Genomic DNA, 21316 nt, shown 5'->3' with positions numbered 1-21316 from the left:
CTACATTGCAGTTTATGTAAACTGTGAAATGAGTCGGTTTTGATCCTCACAGGAAAGTTGGGAAACAGTCAGCAAAGGCTTTGAAATTCATCTGGCATTTACAGACGCAGCGTTTCTGCTCTATAATCCTCTCGAACACAGTGTCTCTGGTGCAACAACAGTCTGTGTGTGTGTGTGTGTGTGTGTGTGTGTGTGTGTGATATCTGTTCTTTTCTGATAGGCCTGATCTGTAATAAAATGTCATCCAGACAAATGGCTCAATACATTTTCTGACGTCGATTCAGAGCTTCTAGCGGCTTTATGCTTAAAGATATTAGAGCTGATGCAATTAGAGAACTAATATCCTCTTTGTCTCTGTTTTGTCTGTCTAGGAACGGGTGGAGTATCTCTTTCTGATTATTTTTACGGTGGAAGCATTTCTCAAAGTTATTGCATACGGGTTGCTGTGTCACCCTAATGCGTACCTGCGGAACGGCTGGAACTTGTTGGATTTCATCATCGTGGTGGTAGGGTGAGTACAAGCTGGCGGTGTAACCTGAAGTAACCCCTGACACGAAGATAGATATGCATGCACGAGTGAGGGATCTGTGTACAGTTTGAGTCGTCGTACAATTCTGACACACTTTTTGTTGGGTGTCAGTGGACAGCTTTGTTGAGTTTGCACAGAAGCTGAAATTGTGTTATGAAATGTAATGTTTTAAATATGAAATTATTAACTATTCATGGAGGATAAGGATGTTTATGAAACAAAATGGTTTATTAAATTCTAAATATAAAAAATTAAAACTTAATGACTTTAAAAAAAAAATATTTAAAGTACCTTAATTGCTAAATAGCATAAAAATATATTAGTATTTATTTATATATTGTTTTATTTTATATTATTTGATTTATTTTTTATCTTAATATTAACTCTGTTATTTAAAAATATATAATGACGCCATTTATGAACATAAAGTACTTTTCCAGGACTTTTGACTTTTGTTGGTTTTCCCACTTAAATAGTCGGTTCACACACTTCTGGTCTGAATGACATTTCTGACAACTGGTCTACAGACTTTATTTATTAAAAAAATTATATAAAGTAGATTTAGATTTAAAAAAACGTGCTTGGTTTTGATAGCAATTAGTGTTTTAAAGTAGTGTTCACTATAAAATTTAAATTAATAGTAAATTTAATAAAAAAAAAAGTATATATTAGGGTTGCACAATTAATTGAATTTCTAATCGCAATTACAATTGCATTATAATACGTGTTATTCTGCATGCTTAATATGCATTTTTTTCTTTCTACATGTTATCCTAAGGGGTTTTCCCATTATTTTATTTTTAATAAACATTATTAACATTATTATACCATTATTTATTTATTTTTTTTATAATTTGAAGAAACCAATCCGATGTATAGTTGACATTTGAGGTGGAATACTATAGAAAAGCACTAAAAGTTTTTCAGTTAGTGTTTTCAGCTTGTTTATTTTTATATAAAAATACGGCATGCAGGTGCATCAATTCAAAACATCATTCAATATAAAACGTGATAATCGTAATTAAAAAGGTTCAAGGGAATAATCAAAAAATTATATAATTTTTGTAATAATCGTACAGCCCAAGAATGTATAAAAGACTTTAGTCATATCATGGAAAAAACACACCCCCATCCATGATTTTCATTTGTTGCCGTCTTTGTAAAGTCAGGACTGCTGTCTTTTTCTCTCTTAACAAATTACTTAGTAAAAATGTTATTTAGCTTCCACTTTCTCTCTCTCTTTCAGGCTGTTCAGTGCGATATTAGAGCAGGCCACTAAAGGGGATGGTGGGACTTCAATGGGAGGCAAGGCTGCAGGGTTTGATGTAAAAGCCCTACGAGCCTTTCGAGTGTTGAGACCTCTGAGACTCGTATCTGGAGTACCTAGTGAGTACACACACACACACACACACACACAAACTTTCTCTCTCATCTGATGACTCTTGAGTAAGTTGTCCACGAGTCAGGGCTCATTTAAATAAATGTTCATTTCCTCCCTGAAATGTTTTGAGATTCAGTAATCACAACCCAGAAATTCAGAAATCAAGAACCTATTAAGCCATTCCTATCAGCATGTGTAGGCGCAGCTTTTTATTATCGTGTAGGCAAATCCATGTATTTGTATTTATTTTTTTTGATTGCCAGTTTTGTCCAGAATGCGAACGTTCATTAGTTGTTATTATACGTCTCTCTGAAACACTTGTATTTGATTCTGCAGGCAAATATTGTTTTAACACCTACGTGTAATGACTTTTAAACTGCATTCTGTAATTGACCGTTTGTTTTAAGCTGTTCTGGCTTCACAATAGGTTCATGATTAGCTGATGACTGCACACTATCTATTTAAGTATAAACAGTTACGTTTCAGATTATAAATGCTTTCCTTGTAAAACAAAGAAAACCATCCATGAGAATCATCTACAGTAATTTCTCTATCCCTTTCCTGTGTGCTTGCAGGTTTACAGGTGGTGCTGAACTCCATCATTAAAGCCATGGTTCCCCTCCTGCACATCGCTCTGCTTGTTCTGTTCGTCATCATCATTTATGCCATCATCGGCCTGGAGCTCTTCATGGGCAAGATGCACAGAACCTGTTTTTTCTTCAAAGATGGACACAAAGGTCTGGGCTTTATCTGTTGGATTTGTTCCTTCTCTGTTATAGTCATTGGCCCCCGGATCAGCTGACAAAATCACATTTTCTTTCAGGTCCTATATCTGAAGAGAAACCGGCCCCCTGCGCCCCAAGCTCCACCCATGGACGACACTGCTCCCAGGCCAACATAACGCAGTGCATGATGGGATGGGCGGGCCCAAATGATGGAATCACGAACTTTGATAACTTTGCATTTGCCATGCTAACTGTGTTTCAATGCATCACGATGGAGGGCTGGACTGACGTCCTGTACTGGGTGAGTCTGCTCCAATAACAGCACACCACACCTAATGACTGTATGAGCACACATGAGAAAAGACACATGAATGAGGAACGGTTGGGTTAAGAATGTCTCCCAGTGTCTAAAGGAACCCATTAGAAATCCTAAATAGAATTGTAATGTAATTATAATGGGAATTTTCCTATAGGATTTCAGAGAAAATCTTATTGAATATAGATAAAAATACCCCTGCATTACATTTAAAGTGTCTCAAATATGTTTTGGGGGGATTTTATAAGCTCCCAATGTGAATGTGCCATTATTGTGTGTGTGTGTGTGTGTGTGTGTGTGTGTGTGTGTGTATATATGTGTGTATGTATAGTAAGTGATTGGTGTGTATGTTATGGCTCAACAACAAGGATGAATTAATGGCCTGGGCCATTGATTTTGATTTTGATTTTGTACATCCATTTTTTTTTTACCATTTGAATTAAATTTTTTGGATTTTTGTGATATATTTTACATTAAATATTCTGCTGATTCTTCACCAAGACGAATTTTTGAATTTGCTGAAATGACTAGGAAAAATATGTTGAAAACTACAAACCAATCAGCAATATTTTGCATCATATGACACTGTTTTCTAGCAAAAGGCATTTTATGAATTTATGGAGTTGCATTATAGCTACAAAACTTGTAAGCAAATATAAAACATTGCTAAAAACAAACATCGATCCTTCTAAAATGGTGGGGCCACCATAACAAGTAACAACAACTGCAAAAAAAACTACTACTGGCCTGACTCTATATCAGAAAAAAAGTCCTGTTGAGCCCTGTGAGTGTGATTATATCACTGCTGCTCTCTAAAGCCCATCTTTACTGTATCTCAGACTTCTGCACTCTTTCAGATACTTAGTGTTTGAAGGTTTTCCTGATGACATCTTTTGATGCAGTCTGAACGTCTCTCTCTCTCTCTCTCTGTCTCTCTGTCTCTCTCTCTTTTGAATATGCTCTATGCTTCATGGGTTTTCTTGATGTTCTGGGTTTCTGAGGGACAAGCATGTGCTGTTCACTGACTGTCTGCCTCTCCTCTCCGATCTTCTTTCTTTTTTCTAACTGTCCCCTCCTCGTCTCAGATGCAGGATGCCATGGGTTATGAGCTTCCGTGGGTCTATTTTGTCAGTCTGGTCATCTTTGGATCCTTTTTCGTTCTAAATCTGGTTCTGGGTGTGTTGAGCGGGTAAGCATTGTGTGCTGAATGTGTGTGTGTGTGGACAATAGACCAAGCTCTGACTGAACTCTGATCAAACACATTTTCTTTCTCAAAGCACTGGGATTGAGCAAGCCAGAGAGGGGTTGTGTAGCACTGCCCGTTTCCCACAGACACATACTAATTATTCATTCATCCCTTTTCAACTGTACCCATCCCTCTCTTCTCCCATACTCCATCCTTTCCTCCATTCCCAGGTGAATGATGCTGTAGGGAACTCCTGGCCATGGCTTTATTTTGTCACTTTAATCATCATTGGCTCCTTTTTTGTTCTTAATTTGGTTCTTGGGGTTTTAAGCGGGTAAGGGACACTCATTCATTCTCTCTCTCTCCATCTTCTTCATTTCTAACTAAATTTTTATCATTTGGACGGTGTGTGTGTGTGTGAGAGAGAGAGAGAGCAAGGGGTCAAAAGATGTTTTGTTTGCCTTGTTCTTTTTCTGTTTCGAAAATGAGTTTATGAATGTTTCTTGTCCTGTTTATGACAAGAAATACACCACTGTACAAAAGTTTGGGGGCAACGATAAATAAATAATAATGATAACAATAATAATACTTTTATTAAGCAAGGACACATTAAGATTCTGAAAATTAAAGGCATTTATAATGTAACATAAGAATTTTATTTCAAATAAATGCTGTTATTTTAAACTTAATATTTGTAAAATAATCCTAATAATCCTAACCATCACAACGGTTTCAAACATTGATAGTAATAAGAAATGACTTGAGTAGTGAGTGCTGAAACTTCAGCTTTGTCATCACAGCAATAATTATATATATATATACTTTTGTATGTTTTATAGAATATTTTAAAATATTTACAATTGACGACAAAAACTGCTATAATATTTCAAAAACAGTGAATGCAGGCTCGGTGAGAATAAGAAACTTTTTTTCAAACATTAAAGAACCCCAAACTTCCAACAGTAGTGTAGTGCATGCACCTTTAAAGAAGTGTTTCTAATATTTATTTGCACTTGATACATTTTCTAATTATGAAACTTTTTTTCTGATTCAGTTTGTTTATTTTATGAGATGGATATTTAGAGGAAGTCTCTCTCTTTCATTTTCTCAGAGAGTTCTCGAAAGAGCGAGAAAAGGCCAAAGCTCGCGGTGATTTCCAGAAGCTCCGTGAGAAGCAGCAGCTGGAGGAGGATCTAAAGGGCTACCTGGACTGGATCACGCAGGCGGAGGATATCGACCCTGAGAACGACGACGAGGGACTGGACGATGACAAGCCTAGAAATCGTGAGTATTATGAAGGGAGGCACCAGATTGGGGCAAGTTGATCTGCTCCGAGTCTGTTAGCATCTGAGACTTCATGCAAGAGCTTTGTTCATGCAATTTTAATATGTTAATTTTAAATTCAGATGTTACTTTTTGGGTGTTACAGTGTTAAATGTTCCTGTGGCATTGCGTTAGCAGCGCAAAAGGTTGTGGGTTCGATTTCCAGGGAACCCATGTTAGTGAAAAAAAATAAAAGCGTCTGCTAAATGCATACGTTTAATAGAATATAACATTTATTTAAATGCCGCCTTTTCTATTGTTTTAATTTAAACTGAAAATACTTAAAAATATCTACATTAAAAATTGTTTCTTATTTTTATCTCTGGCCGTCCAAACATGATCAAAGCCTGAGATCCTATAGGCAGCTAATCAATTTAGAGTAATATTCACTGAAAACACAAATTTGTCTATTAGCTGGTTTTACATGTCCAGATATGATGTTTATAGTCATTATGGAAATGGTTTTCTATTTGATTAAAATAAACAGCAGCTCACCTAAAATACTGAGTGTGACATTGGCTGCCAACATGCCGGCGTGTTTAGTCAGATTTCTAGAGCACAAAAACTTTGGATAAAGATAATCTTGCTTACTGAGACCGATATAAATGATTTGGTCATATTACTATATACACAATATTTAGATATAATATGGATTGTTCTGGTTGCAGATGAGAGAAACTCACCACAAACTAAAACTTGAATGAATGAGTAGGTGTGTGTGTGTGTGTGTGTGTGTGTGTGTGTGTGTGTGTGTGTGTGTGTGTGTTTGTATTTGGGCAGGTATTGCTATCCATATTAGGAATGACATTTTTGAAAAAAAGCAAGCAGAAGCAGACCAAATGTCCTTGTGGGGGACTTTTGTCTCCATAAGTACAAAAGGTTGACAAAATGTCTAGACAGTAATCTGCACGAGATGAAAAGATGTCTAAAAAAAGATGCCTACACTAGACTAGAAAAAGATGCCAGTTTTAGGCTTTGTTTATATTAACAATAATAGATGTGAATGGAAAGTCCCTGCAGGGATATATATGTTTGTGTATATATATATATACACACAGGGTGTGTGTGTGTATTTGGACTTATTTTTTACTATGGTACTTCAGAGCCTCAGATTGTATATTGTCAGTCCGGCCCCTAACTGAGGTCAGATGGGAAAACACTTTCACACTGGTACAGTATATATAGATATACTATAATTCACATGCTGATGCACATCTAGTGGCACAAAATACAACTGCAACTCAGTAACTCAACAGATTATTTGTATTTTTTATATTAATAGTGATGTTTTATGTTAAGTACTTTGTGTCAAGTGTCTTGAGTTGGTTGTGACTGCCCTTCTTACCGATAAATGTTTGGGACAGAGAGGGCTGGTGGCACCTCTCTCTCTCTTTCTGTCTGTGAGTGTGTCTGTCCTTGACTGTTTGAGTCTCGCTCTGTTGTTTTCAGGGAAGACTCATCGTTTACAGTACATCCGTGGAGCGGTGAAGAAAAAAGCAGCTCTGCTTCGTAAGGCGTGTGCGTCTCCAAAAGCAACCACTGTTTACTTTTGCGTGTTTGCATGAAAAATGTGCAGCAAGCCCTCCCCGCCCAGAATTTCATACTGGCCCCCAACATATCCTTCCCCACCCAGACAGGTCAATCTGGGTACGGAGGGTGATGGGGTCTCCCTGCTCAGTTCTCAGGATTTTCGATTTCTGAATGATGACGGGCAGGAAAATCTGAGAGTTTTGATATTTGGACTCACTGCTCTTTTGGGGTTGTAGAAGTCTTTCTTTTTGAAATATCTGGACTTAAAGCATGTCATTTTTTTTCCTCCAGGTATTTTAATCAGAATCAGGTGCTTTGTAGTAAATTTTAGTCACACATCAGGCTTCTGTTCCGATGTGATCTGCATGGGATGCCTAGATAGAAACATTTCTGCTGTGCACACCACGGTTCATATGGTTCTGTCTCTGAGGTTGTGATTTCTTTGACAGACATGGTGAGATGTTAATAGAGAGAGATTGCAAAGTACTGTGGATATTTTTCTCCTGACTCATGTTGCTTCACCCCCATCTACGTTAGAAGTGTTTGCGTTAGGTTTTTTATCTGAAATATCTTGAAAAATAGGAAAAAAAGAGCAATGTTCGTTTCATTTTTAAATGCATCAATTGTCATAATACATCATCAGCATACTGATGATGTAATGTCACAGTTCGACATCTGTAATCCTGTCTTGGAATATCCGATCAAGTATAATCCCATGATCCCATTTCCAAGGGTGGTGTAGTCTGGATGATAATGTGTGTTTTTAACTAAGAAATAGAATTAGGAGAAAAGATCAGGGCCAATGAAAATGCAGCATGGAATTTAGAGACCCTGCTTGACCCCGCCCCCTGTGCATGTTAATGAGATGAAATGGTAGGTCTGCATGCTGATTGGTAGATTAGATCTTTTAGATCTTTTACATGATGTATTTGGGTAAGTTTGTACAACTTTTTTTCTTTTTTTTGTTATCTGAATAAACCCATCCTAAAACAAACAAACAAACAAACAAAAAATTCTTAAAGGAACCCATCCAAATCATTAAGTGTTTTATATACTGTTGGTTTGAGGTCTGGTTTAATAAAGATCGATTCATTGGTTCAACACCCATCACACACAGTATGTGTGTGTTGATGAAATGTGGTATTTTATTGTTTTCAAACACTTTTTGGGGCAGACAATCTCACATATGGTCCATATTAAACATTAAAGGTCACATCTGAGCATGGATATGAATGAAAGGTTTGCTTGGCTGTCATCAAGACTGTTTATTAATAAGAACTGTCTAAGTAGCAACTATCTCTATTTTTTTATTTGATTATTTATCAATTTTTTTCTTCCTACCTGTTTAACAGGTCTAATTTAGGATGTTTTATAACATGATTACAGTTTTGTCCTTATGACAAAACTGAATTTGAGAATCTTTGTGTTTTTTTTTTTTTAATTTTTTTTTCTTTACTTGCATACAGTGAAAAACAGCTTTGTTTTTCTTAACACATCATATACAAGTCGATCTGTTACTTATTGAAACTGCACCTATCACAAACAGTCAACAAACACATTTCAATTTGCTTCATAATGTATTCTTTTGGGTGGCTTGCTGTGAAGAATATTTCACATATGTTCTAGAGAGAGAAAAGAAATCTGTAGGCTCCTTCGATGAAAAAGGTCTTGGCAGAAAACAGTTTTGTCTTTGGATCATTTACTTCACTCACATCAGCGAGGTTCAAATTATTGTCCTTGCATTTACACTTATACATTATGTTTTATAACTCAATTTTACATTTTTATTCACTTGCCTGTTTTTACTCAGATTTGCCATTTGGTAAGTGCTAAATTTGAACCCTGGTCATCTCTGCTGTGTGTGTGTGTGTGTGTGTGTGAGTGTGTGAAACCAGCCTTTGATGAGCAATGAGTATAATCTTTTGCTGGTAATTCATCACACTCTCTCACTCTCTCTCCCTCTCTTTCCCTCTCTCTCATGCAGTGAGTATGCCGGCCAGTGAAAATGAGTCGGTGAACACTGATAATGCTCCCGCTGGAGACATGGAGGGAGAGACCTGCTGTACTCGCATGGCGTGAGTCCCGAGAGCATCACCGTTCCTCCTCTTTTCTCCTCCTCCTCCCTGATCATCTCTTCTCCTTTCCTCTAATTCCATAATTACATTTCTATTTCCTACCACGTTTAATTCTCATCAGACTTATGCTTTTCAGTATTCAGACATTAACAGCGATCTCAGTTGTAAGGTTGAGAGCTAGGTTTAAATGGTTTTAGGAGTCCAAGTTAATGCCAGTAAACTGGTAGACGAGGTCAGCAGGGCTCAGTGGGCGGCTCCTGACGCTCCCGTGATCTTCAGTTGTCGTTTCTCTCTTTCTCTCTCTCTGTGCATCTGTTGCTGTCATCTGTTTTCCAGCTGATCTGCCCCGTTAGTGATCAGTGTTTTGTGTCACAAACACAGACAGAAACATTTATGCAATACACAGCCATAACAGTAATTATGTGCAAACATACCCACAGATATTGAAAATATATGAACAGTTAAATCATAAGAACAGTTGGTAACACTTTATAATAACTGCATGCTATTAATCATTAGTTAAGCATTAGGAAACAGTTAATTCATCATTTATAAAGCATTAATAGACATTTATAAGCAGTTTATAAATACAGATATAAATGCTTTATACCTGATTAAAAAGTATATCTATAATGTATTTAATAATTGTTTTTTCATACTTTATTAATGATCAATTTATCATTTCTAAATTAAGTATAGCATTATTTACACACCAGTTATTAAGGAGTTGTCAGTGGTTCATAAGATCACTTAGAAATTGTAAGTAAATGATTAATAAAATATTTAAATGTGCATTCATACATCTTTTTATTCAGACATATAGTAATAGTTACTTATAGTGTTAATAAATGGTTTATTAACATGTATTTCTACTGTAATTCAGGGTTAATTCATGTAGTTGTTAGTTAACTATTTTTGTGAGCTCATCTAGTGAGGACTTTTTATGCCTTGTAAAGCTTTTACAAATGAGATTTAAAGGCTGTTAATATTTCTATGTTCTTTATCACTGTGTTGTGTTTGTTTCTGTTTTTTGTTTAGAAGATAACTGGGCCTTTAAATATCGTTTATAAATGCTTTACAAGGCATAACTAGTCCTCACTTTAGATGAGCTCACATAAATAGTTAACTGACCACTACTAAATGCTTTATAACTACCTGAATTTACTAAATTTCTTGTGATCTTATGAATCACTGGCAATAACTGGAAATTACACATTATAGATATGCTTTTAAATCAAGAATAAAGCATTATATCTGTATTTTTAAACTGATTATTACTGTCTATTAATGCTTTATAAATTATGAATTATCTGTTTACTAATGCTTAATTAATGATTAATAGCGTGCAGTTATTATAAAGTGTTACTGAACAGGGTAATTGATCCTAAATATGAATACATTCCACAAGTTGAATGTAACAAAAATGTAATACTGGAAATAAGTCTTTCATGAAAACAGGAAGGCAATGCGACACTCTGTTATCTATCGCTCAATCTATCTATCTATCTATCTATCTATCTATCTATCTATCTATCTATCTATCTATCTATCTATCTATCGATCTATCGATCTATCGATCATCTTTATATGTGGGTAGCAGTCAGTTGCTCCTGCTAATCATCTTTTGTTCCACACGGGGCGCTCTAAAATCGTGATGATGTGTGAGCAGGCCCACCTGACTGTCCCCCCAGTTCTGCTGTCTCTGTGGAAACACTGTCCTTCATGATGTTGTCACTGTTCTGTATGTATAATACATTCTGTTTTCCATTCCAGAAATAGGATCTCCAAATCCAAATTCAGGTTAGTACATCACATACCATCGGAAGGCAAGGCTGCCTTCCTTAGTGCTCTTCATATATATGTGTGTGTGTGTGTGTTGTTGTGTTTCGATGCCAGTGTTGTGTTTTGATCATCACGGTTGCCCTCTTATCAGTGGCTGGACATCCATTAACAAGGTTCAGACTGCCAGTGTTGTTCAGGTTAGATTTGTTTGCTATAGAAGCCCAAAAGAATTGAGAGCAGCAGCATTTCCAGTCACTGCACACATAGTTGTGCATTTAGTGACTACTGAAAGGATATTTATCCCGGCTGGTAAAAACGTCAGATTGCACAGGCTTTAAATTGTGCATGTTTTATATTACATGTTTTTTTCCCCTCTCTATCTTTGTATTTTCAGTCGATATTCACGCCGATGGAATCGGTTATGTCGGCGCACGTGCCGTGCAGCAGTGAAGTCAAATGTGTTCTACTGGCTGGTGATTTTCCTGGTATTTTTGAACACACTTACCATTGCCTCTGAGCACCACCAGCAGCCAGACTGGCTCACCAATGTACAAGGTACACAACACTACAATACCATTCACATTTCACTATGCATTACTGTCGCTACTGAAATATATACGACAATGCAGCCTTGAGCGGTCAAATATTTCTAAAAGTCTGTGTGTGATACGTTTTGATTAGTTGTCCTTTGTGAAGCTACTTTTATGACTTCCATGTCTCATATCTCTCAGAGCTCAGCAGTGACCATCCAATCCCATTAACCCCATCAAATGTTGTTATCTAATTGATCTCAGAAGCTTGGTTTGATTTGTCTATACTGAAAAACTTTGCCTACCAAGGACACTCTGTTAATAATACTACTTTACTCAAGTGTTTTAAGTATATATGTATATATATACATATATATATAATATATATATATATTATATAGTGTATAGTGTGTGTGTGTGTGTGTGTGTGTGTGTGTGTGTGTGTATATATATATATATATATATATATATATATATATATATATATATATATATATATATATACTCAATGCACAGAACTGTTCATAAGATTTGAAGATAGGATTTTCTGAAAAAGTCTCTTATGCTCACAAAAGCTGTATTTATGTGATCCAGTGAAAACAGTAATATTTTGAAATATTATTGTGATATAAAAAGAAAATTCTGTTAGTTAAATATATTTTAAAATGTAATGATTCCTGTGACGGCAAAGCTAATTTTTCAGCAGTCATTACTCCAGTCTTCAGTGTCACCTTAAGAAATCATTTTAAAATGCTGATCTGGACTCAAGAAACAATTCCAATTGTTGTCAATGTTAAAAATAAATAGAGATATATTTTTATCACTGTAAAATGTCTTTACTGTCACTTTTGATCGGTTTAAATATTAATTCAAGTATTTATTTATATTTCTATTTATTTTGTATTACTAGATACTGTGGATACTTTAGCCATTATTAATATATTAAAAATTCCGAAACACCTTCATACCCCAGAGGGTTAGAAAAAAAACTGTAATGAATGGCTTTTCAGGTCTCTGTGCTGTATAAATCTCATAGTGGATAGACGTGTTGTTTCTGTGCTTACAGATATTGCCAATAAGGTGATGCTGGCTCTTTTTACTGGTGAGATGCTGCTGAAGATGTACAGTCTGGGCCTACAGGCCTATTTCGTCTCGCTCTTCAACCGCTTCGACAGTTTTGTGGTGTGCGGTGGAATTCTGGAGACTATCCTGGTGGAGACTAAGATCATGTCACCCCTCGGCATCTCTGTGCTGCGCTGTGTGCGTCTGCTCCGCATCTTCAAGATCACCAGGTATGTGTCCGAGACGTGTATGTTTATGTTTTGTATTGCGGGTTGAGACTCTGTATTAAAGCTGACTGTCCTCTCTCAGGTACTGGAACTCTCTCAGTAATCTAGTGGCGTCGCTGCTGAACTCGGTGCGCTCGATCGCGTCCCTGCTCCTGCTGCTCTTCCTGTTCATCATCATCTTCAGTCTGCTCGGAATGCAGCTCTTTGGTGGCAAGTTCAACTTTGACGAGACGCGCCGCAGCACCTTCGATAACTTCCCGCAGTCTCTCCTCACCGTCTTTCAGGTTCTGCCACAGTCTGAACCACAGCACGCACTCTCCGTGTGTCTTCAAACCTGACCCCTGTTTGATTTTGTGGTTGTAGATTTTGACCGGAGAGGACTGGAACTCTGTGATGTACGATGGGATCATGGCGTACGGTGGACCCTCCTTTCCTGGCATGCTCGTCTGCATTTATTTCATCATCCTCTTCATCTGCGGAAACTGTATCCTTAAACCTGTCGAACACAGCGTGAGGTGACACAATATTAAAGAGTTCATTATAAAACAGCTATTTCTGTTCCTGAACTCTAAACAGACATCCTCCTGAATGTCTTCTTGGCCATTGCCGTGGACAACCTGGCTGACGCAGAGAGTCTGACGTCAGCGCAGAAAGAGGAAGAGGAAGAGAAAGAGAGGAAGAAGCTGGCCAGGTTCACTGACTCACAGTTCACACGAGTGCAATGCTTTGAGACGATCTGAGGGGCCGTAAAACCTTCCTATAAAGATCTCCTGCCCTCTGCCTAATGAGCTCATTAAGTGTATCAGTTATGACTTCATTAGTTAAACATTGAGGAAATGAAGGATCATTTTACAGAAGTGTTTTTGCCCCTCTGAAGAGCTGTAAATACAGGTGCTTAGCGGGACCGTAAAGCTGCACACACACACACATTCATGATGCAGTTTCTGTCTTACAGGACGGCCAGTCCAGAGAAGCGCCATAACTCTGAGAAACCACCTCTGGAGGATGAAAAGAAAGAGGAAAAGATTGAACTCAAATCCATCACTTCCGATGGAGAGACTGCCACCAAGGTCACTAGCAAGAGGCCACAGTGAAACACAGATTAATAGGAATATAGTGCGCACAGCCTGGTGATAGTGGCAACAAAACCATGTTGTTTATTGTATGTAATTAAAAAAGTTACATACAGACGACAGACTGAATTACACAGATGTACAGATGCCAACTATTCTACTGAATTATTCTTTTTAAATGTTTTACAGTAATTTGTGGGGTCAAAACATTATAAATATTTACAATTATACTGATATTATTAATGCTTTATAATAAATATGCTAAAAATATTTTAAAATGGTTTGCTTTCTGATTTTAGATCAACATAGATGAGTACACAGGGGAGGAGAATGAGGAGAAGAATCCATATCCTGTGAACGATTTCCCAGGTGTGAAAATGCTTAAAAAATAATAATACGGTTTTCATAAAAAAAATTCAAATTTGAAGGAGCCCAGGCCTGTTTTATTCAGCTCTGGGAACACTCTATGTGGACTGTTTTTCAGATGAGCAAAGACGCCTTTCTCTTTACTCTTGTTGATTTCCCCCAAGTTCAACACATTTCCTGGTCCATGTCATCTTCCCGTTTTTTTTTACAGTAATACAAAGACGTGTGCGAAACTGACGTGTCTGATGCAGTTAGTGGAATTCTTTCCGAAAAGTCTTTCTTGTTGGTTCTTTTCAGCAGGAGAGGAGGACGATGAGGAGCCAGAGATGCCAGTAGGTCCTCGTCCACGTCCACTTTCCGACATTCAGCTGAAGGAGAAAGCTGTCCCCATGCCAGAAGCCAGAGCTTTCTTTATTTTCAGCCCCAATAACAAGTATGAAAACCACATATATCGATTTTCACATTTATGTGGTTATGTTACTTAGTATGTATTCAAAATCCAAATCCAAAAATGTCTCTCAAAAACCTCTGTTCTCTTCTCTGTAGGTTCAGGGTTTTGTGTCATAAGATTGTAAACCATAACATCTTCACCAATTTAATCCTGTTCTTTATACTGCTGAGCAGTATTTCACTGGCAGCGGAGGACCCAGTGAATAATGACTCATTCAGGAATCAGGTACACACAAACACTCACTGACATGTACATCACATTTGTAGCACTGCTGTTATAAGGCTCTGATATGAGTGCCTCTCTCTCTTTTTCTCTGCTAGATTCTAGGCTATGCAGATTATGTGTTTACAGGAATCTTCACCATAGAGATCATACTGAAGGTAAATATACATTTTAAAGGTAAAAGTGTCCTAGCTTACTTCTCTGTGTTTCTTCCATACTCATCTAATTCCTCACTGACTCTCTCCATCTGTCCGCTCTTCCTCTCAGATGACAGCGTATGGAGCATTCCTACATAAGGGTTCATTTTGTCGGAATTATTTTAATATTTTGGATCTGGTGGTGGTCAGTGTGTCTCTGATCTCCTCTGGAGTTCAGTAAGTACCTTTTTCCAAACTAACTGACAAACTAACCAAGACAACTGCTTCTCATGTCACGAATAACATATTCAGTGTAACGCTTTTTAATACCAATGTCCAGTCAAATGTGATTTGTGTCTGGCCAATTCAGGGTTGTTACCGTTAGCTAAAACTGAAACTATTCAAAACTATTCCAAATATTTTTGGTAATTGAAATGAAACTGAAATAAATAAAATGATAAATATTAGATGGAAAAACATTGCCTTGGCAACTAACTGCAATAAATGTAAAAAGTATGTTGAAGTATGAAAAAAAAAAAAAAAAAAGATTTCTTGCATTTTAAAATAATTTTAATCAATTGTTTTATTAAGCACATAACAAAATGACTTAAACTTGAATAAAAAAAAATGAAAATATAAAAATGAAAGTTAGTTTAAAATATCAATATGTACTATAAAAGTATATAAATAATAATCAAGATGCTGTCTGTATGTATTGTGTATATATATTCTAAATTTTATAATAAAACAAATGTTTTTTTTTTTTTTATTCATTTAGTCTTTGGTGCCAGTGTATTTTTATTTATTTATTTTTTCGAAAATATGCTCATTTTCCAACTCCCGTAGAGTTAAACAGTTGAGTTGTACTGTTTTCAAATCCATTCAGCCAATCTCCAGGTCTGGCGGTAGCTTAGCATAGATCATTGAATCTGATTAGATCGTTAGCATCTCTCTCAAAAATGACCAAAGAGTTTCTATATTTTTCCTAATTAAATCTTGACTCTTCTGAAGTTACATCATGTATTAAGATCGACCGAAAATGAAAAGTTGAGATTTTCTAGGCCGAAATGGCTAGGAACTATACTCTCATTCCGGTGTAATAATCAAGGAACTTGCTGCCATGCTGGCAAACCACTGGTGCAATGATATTATGCAACACCTGAAAATAGTCCCCAGCTAGTTTGTGTAGTTGTAGCAATAGTTGTTGGGGACTATTTTCAGGCTAACGGTCTTATCAGATTCAATTATCTATGCTAAGCTAAGCTAAAAGTGCTACCGCCAGACCTGGAGAGATCGGCTGAATGAATTCGAAAATGGTCAAATTTAACTGTTTTACTCTAGGGAAAAAAAAGTGGAGTGTTCCTTTAACAGAGTTGAATGGTGAAATGCGTTTACCTCTTCTGCTGTCCGGGGGCATCTAATTCTCTGTATAGTGTTGTGTGTTGGTCACATGATCAGTAATGAACTTAACTGTGATTCGCAGGTCAAGTGCCATTAATGTAGTGAAGATTCTCAGAGTGCTGAGGGTGTTGAGGCCCCTGAGAGCAATCAACAGAGCCAAGGGCCTCAAAGTGAGTCTCTCTCTTTTACCAAAAGATAATCACAAAAACTGTTCAGATGACTCCAACCTACACTATCCATATCGTGTGATGGATGGTCTGAGCATTTATTTGAACTGAGAGCTTTGTTTGCATCCCCAGCATGTGGTCCAGTGTGTGTTTGTAGCCATCCGTACCATCGGGAACATCGTCATCGTCACCACTTTGCTGCAGTTCATGTTTGCCTGTATTGGAGTTCAACTTTTCAAGGTAATTTGTGCTTTCTCACAACACGTACTTCTGTAAAAGAGCAAAACGGTGAAAGGTTTATACATTATTGCTGAAAATCTAGTTATCTATAGAGAAAATGAATGGAATTTAAGTCCTGTTCTGATGTTTGTTTTCTAGGGCAAATTCTTCTTCTGCTCAGACTCCTCTAAACAGACACAGTCCGAATGCAGGTAACAGCCCTCTTTCTTTGGGCACAAAGTTACCATAGCATAAACAGTAAAAACAGCTCATTCATGTGTATATTTGTGCACTGTGTGTGTATTACAGAGGGTCCTATATATTATACAAAGATGGGAATGTTGGGAAGCCAGAGAAAGCGCATCGTTTATGGGAGAACAGTGAATTCAACTTTGATGATGTCCTGCAGGGCATGATGGCTCTGTTTGCCGTGTCCACTTTTGAGGGTTGGCCAGGGTGCGATACACAAACACACTCAAACTTGCGAACACATACTACTACTTCACACACAAGGGATTCAAAACATTGACAAGAAGCTTTCTGTTCTCCCACAGGCTCCTCTACAGAGCCATTGACTCCCATACCGAGGATGTTGGCCCAATCTACAACTACCGTGTGATCATCTCTATATTCTTCATCATCTACATCATCATCATCGCCTTCTTCATGATGAACATATTCGTAGGTTTCGTCATAGTGACATTTCAGGAGCAGGGAGAGCAAGAGTACAAAAACTGTGAGCTGGACAAAAACCAGGTAGACTGGAGACAGTATCTCTACAGGAACACAGATATTGTTTGAAATTGTAACTCTGATTATAATATCTCCATACATTTCTGTGTGTGTACAGCGTCAGTGTGTGGAATATGCCCTGAAGGCCCGTCCCCTGCGCAGGTACATCCCCAAGAACCCGTATCAGTACAAGGTTTGGTACGTGGTGAACTCCACCTACTTTGAGTACCTGATGTTCACCCTCATTCTTCTCAACACCATCTGCCTGGCCATGCAGGTCCGTATTCTCAGTAACTGAACTAATGCATATAGTCAAATACACAAACCGAATATTAAAAAATATATATATATATATATATATAAAATCTGTTTGATTGTGTGCTTGCAGCATCATGGCCAATCTCAGTCGTTCAGCAAAGCCATGAATATCCTCAATATGTTGTTCACCGGCCTATTCACTGTGGAAATGATCCTCAAACTCATCGCCTTCAAACCCAGGGTACGCCCTGCATGTTTTAATGCACAGTATTATGTGAGAAAAGCTGATTTTCATGCCAAAGCGTTCCATTAAACAGTGAGACTAGATTTATTATTAGACTTATGTATACAGGAACTTCTAAAGATTAAGTCTTTCAAATGAAATTGTATTTTATTATTTAAAAAAAAGATCAGATTTGAGATGATTGTAAGCTAATCTTAAAGTTGATGTCCCTATCTTACCAAGCATTTATTATACAGAACTTTGCAGTGTTTTTTTCTGTTCTTGTTGTTTTTTTGCCATGTGCTGTTCAACAACCAGTTTTCACAGCTGTCCTCCAGGCTAAATGGTTTCGGCTTCATTTTTTCTTTGTCATCAAATGCACAGTTTACAGTGCATAACACTCTTCAGAAATCTCACTTATTTAACCTATATGTCTTATGGTTAAATGTTTTACTACAGTCGCTAGTTTTGCCCCAGATGAGAACTGAAATGAATGTAACGTAAAATGAAAGTCTCTCTCTCGCTCTTCTCTAGAAATGAGTTTCATCGCCTGCCTTAAGACGTAATTCATCAGTGTTTAAAGAGTATTATTTCTCGCATAACTTGGCAGCCATTTCCAGTCCATTAAAGGTTTTCCTGCCCTATTAAGCACAAATCAGATATTGTAAAGATGGTGTCAGTAGAGATGCCATCCGCTCAGAATTACTCGCAGGGTGAAGCGACTTCCCATAGAGCCCTGAAAACGATCTTTTCCTTTTAAACGAGAGCATCAGCACAAATCAAAGAGCGTTTTTCTTGTGGAAATGGACTTATTTAATCAGTAGTTTCCTGAAAGTCTATAGATGGGCTGATTTTGTTGTGCTGAATGCTGATTGGCTAACGTTGTGGGTTGACTGTGCTCATGCATCATGGGTACGGCAGCGCTAGTGATGGTCAATTCTGCCTCTCTAACTGCCCTCTCTCACCCCTCACCCCCACCTTCCCCTCGTCCTGTGTAGGGTTACTTTAGTGACCCCTGGAATGTTTTTGACTTCCTCATCGTAATTGGCAGCATTATAGACGTCATTCTGAGTGAGATCAACGTAAGTACATCGCCACCTCTCTCTCTTCCCAACTCCCTTTTCTCTCTTTTGCTCTCCTGTCCATCTCTGCTGTCTTTCATTCCCTCTGTGCTTCCTGCCATTCTCTGCTCCTGCTGTCTCCTCCAATTCTTCATTTCCTGTTCTGACAGCAAGATGGCTGCAGTGGCAGGTCGACCCTGTGGCGGTGAGAGGTTAATTTAGGGCACACGTGCAGGACAAAAGTGTTCGTACAGGAGAGTTTTTCGGTAGACCCCCCGTGAAAGAGATAGAGAGGGAACGCTTCTTTTCATCCTCCAGGCCGCGATGTATGTTGTTTTGCTGTAACTAACAATCCCACCTGAACTAACCCGGGACCCCTGGCCGTTCTTTTCAGGGTGGTTTTGATGGATGTTTAACTGTTGCTGTGGAGCATGACAGGTCCCGGTTCATCATGGGATTCTCTGATTTCGTTTTGATTTCCTCACACCCGTCATTTGATTTTATGATTTCTCTTCATGTCTTCTGTGAGTTGTGAGTTGTTCATGTGTAACTGTTTTCTTCCTTATTTTCTCCTCTCTCCTTTTCTTTTCTTCATTTCTTTTTTATCTGTTGTTTTGTTGTTTTCCGTCCAGCATTATTTTGTTGATGCATGGAACACGTTTGATGCCCTTATTGTAGTGGGTAGTGTTGTTGATATAGCCATCACAGAGGTTAACGTAAGTAATCTCTCTCTCTCAATCTGCCTGCCTGCACCCCACTAACCCTCCCACACTAACAAAGATGAGTTGCTTTATCCCTCCACCCGCACACATAGGCATGAATGTCCTTGTATAGTGCTCAGGGTGATATGTTCCAGCTTCACAATCAATATAGACTGTTAAACTCTTTTGGAAATTGTTACATTGAGATGGATGGACAATCTTACCAATGTGCCCTGTAATTCATTTAATGTTTCTTTACTGTTGAATCAATTCATAAACCTTCAAACTCATTTTGAAAGAAGAGCCCGGATTTTCATCTGAAGAAACTTGTATTTCATATTGACGCTCATTTCAAGGTTTTGTATCCACTTTCATAGCATAATATTCTTTTTTCTTCAGCTTTATTTAAATAGTCGACCAATTTGATCTGGTATGGACTTGTTTGTAAACGGCAATAGCACATAATGAGGTCAAAATATTTCTTTAAACTTGTTACATATCAGCTAGATTTGCTGGGTTTAACCAGAAATCGTCACTTCAATCTAAATTTTTGTAGATTGAATGTTGTAAAAAGTTGGATTTGTCAAAGTAGCGCATCTGTGCACATTATGCATGCTATGAAAATGCATCTTTAGATTCATTTTTAGATTTTTAGGTAATATATGGCATGCATGAATTTGCCACTTAGCCACTATGTTTTGATTTACAGGTACTACTCAAAACTACTTTTCAAAAGTTTAGGGTCAGTAATCTCTTTTTTTTTAACCCTTGTGAAAGTGATTTTGTGCTTTTTTGAGATGGCACAATAAAGTGACTTTCAATTGTAGAACACAAGCTTCTAGAGGGCACATAAGTCTGAAGTAATGAATTTAGGGAAAGGGGTGCAGAGTGGTGTTTTTTTAGGCAAACATCAATGCCTTGAATTTTATGCGTGTAGCTATTGGTAGCCAGTGCAAATTGATAAACAGAGGTGTGACGTGTATTCTTTTTGGCTCATTTAAATTTTAATTGCTGCCGCATTCTGAATAAATTGTACAGGTTTAATATAACTGGCTGAAAGACCTACCAAGAGGGCATTGCAATAGTCCAGCCTGGACAGAACAACAGCTTGAACAAGCAGTTGTGAAGCATGTTCCAAAAGAAAGGGCCTGATCTTCTTGATGTTAAATAAAGAATTATCTGCAGGACTGGGCAGTTTTAGCAATGTGGTCTAAGAAAGTCAGCTGACCATCTATCAAAACCCCAAGGTTTCTAACTATTTTTGAAGGATTTATGGCTGATGTGCCTAACTGTATGGTGAAATTGTGATGAAACATTGGGTTTGCTGGAACCACAAGAAGTTCTGTCTTGGCAAGTTTGAGTTGAAGGTGATGGTCCTTCATCCAGCAAGAAATGTCAAGCTGAGCTGTGAGCTACTTTTGTCTATTGTGGTATGAAAAGCCATGTTTCTGAATGACAGAACCTAATAATGCCATGTAGACAGAGAAGAGAAGTGGTCCTAGAACTGAGCCCTGAGGCACCCCAATATATAATAATATATCTACTTCTACTACTAATAATAATTTTACAATATAAAATGACTGTTTTCTATTTGAATATCGAGCACCAATGCAGAGCAGAGTTCTTCTTCTTCTTCTTC

General features: G+C 37.5%; 1 protein-coding gene across 3 annotated transcripts in view; it reads left to right on the top strand.

Moving 5' to 3' along the window:
• Positions 1-21316, top strand: part of LOC113048094 (voltage-dependent L-type calcium channel subunit alpha-1C-like) — a 126186-nt gene that overhangs the window by 84248 nt on the left and 20622 nt on the right. The window contains exons 4-31 of one of the 3 annotated variants that reach the window (XM_026209616.1): positions 372-511; positions 1776-1915; positions 2486-2647; positions 2734-2936; positions 4037-4140; positions 5249-5421; positions 8975-9065; positions 10839-10865; positions 11242-11402; positions 12444-12669; positions 12749-12950; positions 13030-13150; positions 13243-13357; positions 13622-13736; positions 14039-14108; positions 14403-14538; positions 14652-14781; positions 14877-14936; positions 15046-15152; positions 16399-16486; positions 16616-16723; positions 16862-16914; positions 17012-17158; positions 17257-17458; positions 17553-17711; positions 17823-17933; positions 18914-18997; positions 19609-19692. In XM_026209616.1, coding sequence (XP_026065401.1) covers positions 372-511; positions 1776-1915; positions 2486-2647; positions 2734-2936; positions 4037-4140; positions 5249-5421; positions 8975-9065; positions 10839-10865; positions 11242-11402; positions 12444-12669; positions 12749-12950; positions 13030-13150; positions 13243-13357; positions 13622-13736; positions 14039-14108; positions 14403-14538; positions 14652-14781; positions 14877-14936; positions 15046-15152; positions 16399-16486; positions 16616-16723; positions 16862-16914; positions 17012-17158; positions 17257-17458; positions 17553-17711; positions 17823-17933; positions 18914-18997; positions 19609-19692 — 3519 coding nt within the window. The remainder of the gene's footprint in view (positions 1-371; positions 512-1775; positions 1916-2485; positions 2648-2733; positions 2937-4036; positions 4141-5248; positions 5422-8974; positions 9066-10838; positions 10866-11241; positions 11403-12443; positions 12670-12748; positions 12951-13029; positions 13151-13242; positions 13358-13621; positions 13737-14038; positions 14109-14402; positions 14539-14651; positions 14782-14876; positions 14937-15045; positions 15153-16398; positions 16487-16615; positions 16724-16861; positions 16915-17011; positions 17159-17256; positions 17459-17552; positions 17712-17822; positions 17934-18913; positions 18998-19608; positions 19693-21316) is intronic. The other 2 variants (XM_026209617.1, XM_026209618.1) reach the window with 2 other exon arrangements.

This window comes from Carassius auratus, chromosome 29 (genome assembly GCF_003368295.1).
Source record: "Carassius auratus strain Wakin chromosome 29, ASM336829v1, whole genome shotgun sequence".
Lineage (NCBI taxonomy): Eukaryota > Metazoa > Chordata > Actinopteri > Cypriniformes > Cyprinidae > Carassius > Carassius auratus.
The sequence above is the reverse complement of the archived record's forward strand: the minus strand, read 5'-3'. Positions and strand labels throughout refer to the sequence as shown.